This window comes from Diachasma alloeum, unplaced genomic scaffold (assembly GCF_001412515.2).
Source record: "Diachasma alloeum isolate Michigan unplaced genomic scaffold, Dall2.0 Dall_scaffold_00891, whole genome shotgun sequence".
In the NCBI taxonomy this organism is placed as follows: domain Eukaryota; kingdom Metazoa; phylum Arthropoda; class Insecta; order Hymenoptera; family Braconidae; genus Diachasma; species Diachasma alloeum.
In genome coordinates this window covers 129,956-137,595 of record NW_021681012.1, presented here as the reverse complement: position 1 = coordinate 137,595, position 7,640 = coordinate 129,956, and the positions used below count along the sequence as shown (strand labels likewise).

Genomic DNA, 7,640 nt, shown 5'->3' with positions numbered 1-7,640 from the left:
TGTCTATATGTAGTAGTTCAAAATGCACCTACTGAATGATTTTTCCCAGACAAAAAAAAATCCGGTGTGGCTGAGTTGACGTGGAATGTCCCTAATTTGTTTATTGTAATTTACATTATTCATCATCAATTATTCAAATTTCTAATTATTTATTTAATAGTCAATCGACAATTCAGATCATTTATTGATTTACTGATTCTCACTGTTCCATGAGGATTCACAAACTTTAGTTACTTATGAATAATTTCTCTCAATATTAGCAATTATTGTGGGCCATGCTGTAAATCAGTGGCATTCTCTTGAAAATCAAAATTTGTTATCTTTGTGCAAAATTGTAGGGTTTCTTCAATCTTATTTTGTGCAATGGTCGAAGTTAACAGCGTCAATTTGATCATAACTTCGATAATTAAAGACGTTCCTGTCCGCACATTTCCATACAGACTATGGATCCCCTTCAATTACACTGTTAGCAGCTATTGGGTCATTTATCCAGCTGCACTGACAGGCATCACACTTGCATCGACATTTCATGTTTTCCATGATGCATTTATAACCGGTCTGTTCCTCACTCTGTGCGTACAACTAAAGATTCTTCGAACGAGAATAACGAATAAACAAATATTCAAAGTAAAATCAATTCATAAATTTCTTGAACATTACAATTTGCTGAAACAGTTGAGTATTCGTCAGATAACATAGGGAAGAATGAGGCAAAATGGACACTCATGACATTTTTTCTGATGTTCATAACTCACGAATAAATATGGGAGGAAATTTATTGATTTTCTATGGAAAATCCTCCGCTCAAATTTTCCAATTTTTTTTGTTTAATTCTTCCAATGAAGAGAGGATAGAAATGAAATGAAAAAAAACTTGGGAAATTCATGTTGAGCAATTCCTATAGAAAATATCTCAATAAAGGGATTAAATTCTACAGACTTTATCTATAATGCAGTTTCGTTGGACATTTTTTATTTAAAAAAAACGCAGTGAAACTGCAGAATCGTTCAATGAAATCTGTCAAAAACTAATAGAATTTTCTATCGAATTCTCTAGTTTTTTCTATAAAATTTTTTCTCCCGTGTTCTCCTCTCAACTCTGGAATTCATTATTCCCTATCTATTGAACACGTCATTGACTGCTATAATTTCCAGATGTGCTCAGTTATTGAATGAAACTATTGTTTACGTAATATTCATGCAATATGCTACGAGCTGCTTTGTTGTAGGCTTGAGTGTGTGCAGATTAGTTAATATGAATTACGGAGATCCTGCATATCTGTTTACGATAGGCTACTACATATGTCTGTTGCTACAAACATTTTACTACTGTTGGTTCGGGAATGAAGTGACGGTGGAGGTAAGAACAAATAATCAGAGATAAAAGTAGGTCTGTCAAGTTGGCAGTCCTAGGTGCTCCAATCGGGATCAAAATATACGCAAAATTAGGCGTTTTTTTGGTGCCAAATTTTTTTTTGTGCTCTAATAGAATTTCTAAAAATTGCGTTTTTAAGATATGAGCATCAAGTTAGCGAGAAAATTGGGGAAAAACGATTAAAAAAATCAAACCTAGGGGATAATAAGGCGCTTTTTACGTGCTTTCGAATACTGGAGAGAAAATTCCAGAAAAATTTTTTTTTTTACAAAAACGGAAGGGATTCAAAGGAACCAATGTGGATGAAAGAAGTGTAGGGGGGATAGGCGTATGGGTCCGGTGAATTCCTCAAATTAGGTGATATTCAGTGAGACAAACCAAAAATTTGGTGCTCTACCTGTAGTCAAGTTTTTCAGAGGCTCAGTAGTGTCAAGAGGCAGGGTCATTGGACATGACTCCAGGAGTCTCAGAGTGATAGAAACGCTTCGAGACATTAAGCGCTCCCAAGTGGAGGCAATTTTTAATTTGGTGCTTCATCCGTCGTCCACGTTTTAATAGTGGCTTAGTTGAGTCAAGAGACACAATTATTGGGCACTTTTTCAGCAGTCTCGGAATGGTGGACATGCTTGTAGACATTAGGCGCTAACGAATGAAGACAATTTGAAATTTGGTGCTCCGCCTCTGAACCAAGATCCAGTGGAATCTCAGTCACGTCATAAGACAATGTCATTCAGCACGTCTCTAGCAGTCTCGGAATAGTAAACATGCTTGGAGACATTAGGTGCTCGCGAATGAAGACAATTTGAAATTTGGTGCTCCGCCTCTGGACCGAGATCCATTAGAAGCTTAGTCACGTCAGAAGACAAAGTCATTGGGTATGTCTCCAGCAGTCTCGGAATGGTGGACATGCTTGGAGACATTAGGCGCTCACGAATGACGACAATTTGAAATTTGGTGTTCCGTCTCTGGACCGAGATCCAGTGGAAGCTCAGTCACATCATAAGACAAAGTCATTGGGTATGTCTCCAGCAGTCTCGAAATGGTGGACATCCTTGTAGACATTAGGCGCTCACGAATGAAGACAATTTGAAATTTGGTGCTCCGCCTCTGGACCGAAATCCATTCGAAGCTCAGTCACGTCATAAGACAAAATCATTGGGTATGTCTCCAGCAGTCCCGGAATGGTGGACATGCTTAGAGACATTAGGCGCTCGCGAATGGAGACAATTTGAAATTTGGTGCTCCGCCTCTGCACCGAGATCCAGTGGAAGCTCAGTCACATCATAAGACGATGTCATTGAGCATGTCTCCAGCAGTCTCGGAATGGTGGACATACTTGGAGACATTAGGCGTTCGTGAATAAAGACAATTTGAAATTTAGTGCTCCGCCTCTGGACCGAAATCCATTCGAAGCTCAATCACGTCATAAGACAAAGACATTGGGCAGCAGTATTTTCTTGAAGAAATATTTCTTCACATTTTGCGCACCTTTGTTTTCATCTTTAAACCGTCATAAATGATAAACTTCAGCTGATTCTTGTATTTCTTCGATCAATGTCGGCGAATGATGAGACGGAACATTCATAAAAAAATTTTTTCAACACTTGCTCCAAAATTACATTTTTCGACTTGACTATTGAGAAGGACAGTTTGTAAATTTTAGTGGGGAGATTTTTGTAGGGGGGATTGAAAAAACACATGGAAAATATTGATGTGACGAAATTCATTGGTCGGATGATGTATTTTATTTTTATTTTTAACGAAATTCGTTGCAAGTTCCTGCAAGAATTTGCAACTGGCCATCGCCCGAGGGCCTTCAGCCAAGTATTTACATATTATGTACATGATAGTTGATACGAGTAAGTACGAAAAAATTTGAATTCAGTTTTACTGAGTGAAGATAGAGAAAGTAACGATGGTTTTGACAGGATTGCGTGTGTGGCGAGATGGTACAATATAAAGAGATGAAATAATGTGAGAGGAGTTACAGAATTTTACAATTTATTGTTGGAGATGGACAGGGCCTCCCCAGGAGTCGGAGCCCATATTCTCAATTCTGATGGCTTTGAGATTTTCAAATAAGGTATGCCGAGGGTATTTGTAACGAGTCCGGATCCTAGGATTGCGCTTGTGGCAGAGGTCGCGAATATGGTCCAGTTTGCTAAGAGCAAAACTCGTTGTCAGTTTGTGGAATCTGTCAATGATGGGTTCTATTTTGGTGCATTCGTAAAAGAGGGTATTGGAGAGATTGTGAAGGGGGTTGTCAGGGTGACGAATTTTTGTCATTTTTCGGAGGGTGGTTCTTTTGGCTACGCCTATTATTTCTTTGGTACCAGGTCTGGAATAGAGGAGGAGAGGATGGGCGCGGATGATGTATTTAAAATCAAACAAACTTACCTGTAAGTGAAGTTCGATTGTAATTATATGAAGTCTCGTTCGAAGGGATTACAATCCTGATATTTACTTGTAAATGTTCAGCGTTCGATATTTTTGACCTTTTTATTTTACTCAAATTTATTTTCCCCAGATCAACTATTCATCCATAATTACTGAATTATTATTATTGATCTGACTATTATTCTTATCACGATTATAGTCATATAAACATGCAAAGATACATTTTGTACGAATCACTTGGTGATACATTGAACAGGGGATGAAATTCTATAGGCCATGAGCATTGCAAAAAACAAGAAAATAATAGAAAATGGGCATCGAACTATTAAAACCGTGGTTAATAAAATACTGCCACTGAAGGACTATCGAGAAAAAAAAATCACAGCACCGTCGATTCTCATGGCCAAAATGCAATTTTGAGAATGAAGCTAGATATGACTTTAGTTTGATTGAAGGAAACAGCTGACTACCTAATAGTCCTGTGGACTATTTACTATAAACTATTCTGTAACATGAATACCAGGTTTTCAAAAGCTGTTATTTATTCAACTGCTTATTTCTCGAGAAGTTGTAAATTTATAGGGTTCATTGAATATTAACAAGGACCTCTTTGGATAAAGTCAAAAAATTTGGTTGTTTCTAAATGGAAAAAACGAGAGATTATGCTACGTAAGCTTGATATCTCTTCAAAAAATTGTAGAGAGAAAATAAATAAGTAAATACATAAAAAATCTGAATTGAGGACTTTTGGATATATCGAACTTCTATATATAGGAGTTCGAATAGAAACAGAATCAATTACATGCACGTGGATATCAAGTTCCATAAAATTATTCATGCTGGTTAGAAATAGAGCTTTCATTCCATGTAGAATTCTTAAAAATTCAAAAAACAAAAAATAAAAATGGTCGATTGGAGGCCAACGAAGCCCATGAAATCAGTGATTCTACTTACAAACAGGCAACTCTCACATGGTAAAGAGAGTGCTAATTGACTAGATGTAGTCTGAGAAACACTTGGATTAAAAACAAAGAAATTCAAGAAACTCAAGTTGTTTTTTTTTTTGGAACTGATGATATTATCCATTGGCTATTTGAAAAGTCATATGAGGCTTTAGTTTCAAAGAAAAAACTATAAATGGATGAAAAAACTTCTGAAAAAATCCAGTTGAGTTCAATTGGGTAGAAGAAAAATACGTCGATTTTCAGTTCTTCAATTATAATGACTTATTTCATAAAGTGATAGGCATGCAATAAGCCAACGAGTCAGGGCATTAACAGCAGCCCCTTATAAGGCAATAGTAGAGAATATTACTGAAAAAAAAAATATATCTTATAGATCCACAGGGGAACAATCATTGAACAAAATAGGGGGTCCAGATAATTGGATAGATACCCAGCTTACACTTCAACATTGAATATCACTTGCAGAGATGGTCTGTATGATACGACCATGAGTCCAGATGTTTTAACATCTTTTATCATTTTTCAAAATTATCAATAATATTATTATGACGATTTTTATGTTTCGTGAATTATGGAGGATTTTCAATCGGAAATAAAAGCATCTACTTGTTAAGTGTCTGAAATCACTTCTCTAGAGCAGAAATTCTTCAAATTTAGCACTAATTTAGAAGGCAAGGGAAACCAATCTCCGGAAAATCCCAACGTTTAGCAAAAATATGACAGAAAAGTCTGACAGCTTCATTTTTAGGTTCATATGAGCTGTCCGTGACCTCTTTTCTGGATCAAAATTTTCATCAGAGAAGAAGAAATCTGAATCTAATCAAAATACTTTTTTAATGTCATCGTACAAAAATCCGTTATAAGGACTTAACTCTGAGGCTTGAACAAGGTCCTTATGTTAGATTTATGTTAGGGTATCGTATTCCTAACTTTAATTCAAATTTTTTAATAATTTTGATAAATTTAAACAAAAAAAAAAGAAATTTTTACGAGAAATATATATAGATAAGTTGATGTATAATATCGAAAGGGGGACATCTAAGAATATTTTTCTTACTTATTGTAATATTACGATTTTTTAACGAATAGGAAAAAATCATTCTTCCTATCAATTCCAATCTGCAGGTGCACTGCTTGAGAAAGTTATTTCATATTGAGACTTATTAAAGATGACATCACGCCATTCGATCGTAAGATGATTTTTTTGCTCCATTTTGGAGCAGAGCGAAAAACATCATTCGACCAATGAGTTTCGACTTACCAATAATTTCGATGTGTTTTTCAAATCCCCTCCGCAAAAATTCCACCACTAAAATTCACAAATTCTCCTCCTCAATAGTCAAGTCGAAAAATGTCATGACATGCCCAATGACTTGGTCTCTTGACTCAACTGAGCTTCCAATATGATGCGGTCGAGCGCCTAATGTCTCCAAGCATGTCCACCATTCCGAGACTGCTGGAGACATACCCAATGACTTTGTCTTATGAAGTGACTGAGCTTCCACTGGATCTCAGTCCAGAGGCGGAGCACCAAATTTCAAATTGTCGTCATTCGTGAGCGCCTAATTTCTCCAAGCATGTCCACCATTCCGAGACTGCTGAAAACGTGCCCAATGATTTTGTCTCTTGAGTCAACTAAGTCACCATTAAACCTTGGACTACGGATGAGGCACCAAATTAAAAATTGCCTCCTCTTGGGAGCGCTTAATGTCTCCAAGCGTTTCTACCACTCTGAGACTCTGGAGTCATGTCCAGTGACCCTGTCTCTTGACGCGACTGAGCCTCTGAAAAACTTGACTATACACGTGGAGCACCAAAATTTCGGTTTGTCTCACTGAATATCACCTAATTTGAGGAATTCACCGTACCCACATGCCTATCCCTCTACACTTCTTTCATCCACATTGGTTTCTTTCAAACTGTTCCGTTTTTGTAAAAACAAACATTTTTCTGGAGTTTTCTCTCCAGTATTTGAGCACGTACAAAGCGCCTTATTATCCCATAGGTTTGATTTTTTTAATCGTTCATTTCCCCACTTTTCTCGCTAACTTGATGCTTATATTTAAAAAACGCAATTTTTAGAAATTCTATTAGAGTTTTAGGCACCAAAAAAGCGCCTAATTTTGCATATATTTTGGTCCCGATTGAAGCACCTAGGACTCCCAACTTGATGGACCTGATAAAATTACGGTCGGAAATGAATAAATGTGAGATGATTTTCATACGAAGAGCTCGAATATCAGGGATTCAATTTATGGATCAGAGTGGTATTCCCTTGATAAAACTCGACTCAGAGATATTGTGATGATAATGCAGAGGGTGTCGACTCCCATTCAATTCTCATGCACTCAATTGTTCGTGCTTTCTCTTGATTCATTCAAGCAAGTAAGCCAGATATAAACAATAAGATGAATTTATAGACATGTTAAAGTAGCTCTACCCTTACGGTAAATTCAAAGATTATTGAAAACTGCAGAAAAATTGCAGAAAACTCGCTTAGATTCGGAATTCTAAGTTTTTTCTCAATTTAATTATCGTTTTGGTTTTTCAAAGAAGAAATGTTTTTTTTTTGGGTTCCATATGTACATATACCCTCTCGGGTTTTTTACGTTTTGTTCCCTTCTCTATCTGCGTTACCATGGGCCGACTTACTTTATCCCCAACTGCACCCCATTCGGGATTGGACTGCCAGGGAAACCATAGAAATCGTCAGTCGTGCAGCCGGCCGATAATGCAGGGATTCCACTGTGTCCATTGGTCAAACTGACTCAATGGACACAGTGGTTCTCTACATTCGTGCCTAGCGACTGCAGTCCCACGCGATTAGGTGTGCTTAAGCGGACACCCATCCAAGTAGTGGGGCAGACTGAGCGCTGCTTAGCTTGGATGACTGCCGGAGCCACA

At 37.2% G+C, this 7,640-nt stretch overlaps 1 protein-coding gene across 1 annotated transcript; it reads left to right on the top strand.

Annotated features, from left to right (window-relative positions):
- Positions 1–363: 363 nt before the first annotated feature.
- LOC114841579 (odorant receptor 4-like) lies at positions 364–7,136 on the top strand. The gene is made up of 3 exons (XM_029126604.1): positions 364–674; positions 1,155–1,359; positions 6,966–7,136. The coding sequence occupies exons 1-3, from the start codon at positions 364–366 to the stop codon at positions 7,134–7,136; spliced, it is 687 nt and encodes a 228-aa protein (XP_028982437.1).
- The last annotated feature ends 504 nt before the right edge of the window (positions 7,137–7,640 follow it).

Excerpts from the sequence above, each read along its gene's own strand:
- LOC114841579 (XM_029126604.1), top strand. The coding sequence starts at position 364 with ATGGTCGAAGTTAACAGCGTCAATTTGATCATAACTTCGATAATTAAA. Across the intron at positions 675-1,154 it reads CATTACAATTTGCTGAAACA|ATGTGCTCAGTTATTGAATG; the intron begins GTTGAGTATTCG and ends TATAATTTCCAG. Across the intron at positions 1,360-6,965 it reads GGAATGAAGTGACGGTGGAG|AGCTCGAATATCAGGGATTC; the intron begins GTAAGAACAAAT and ends TTTCATACGAAG.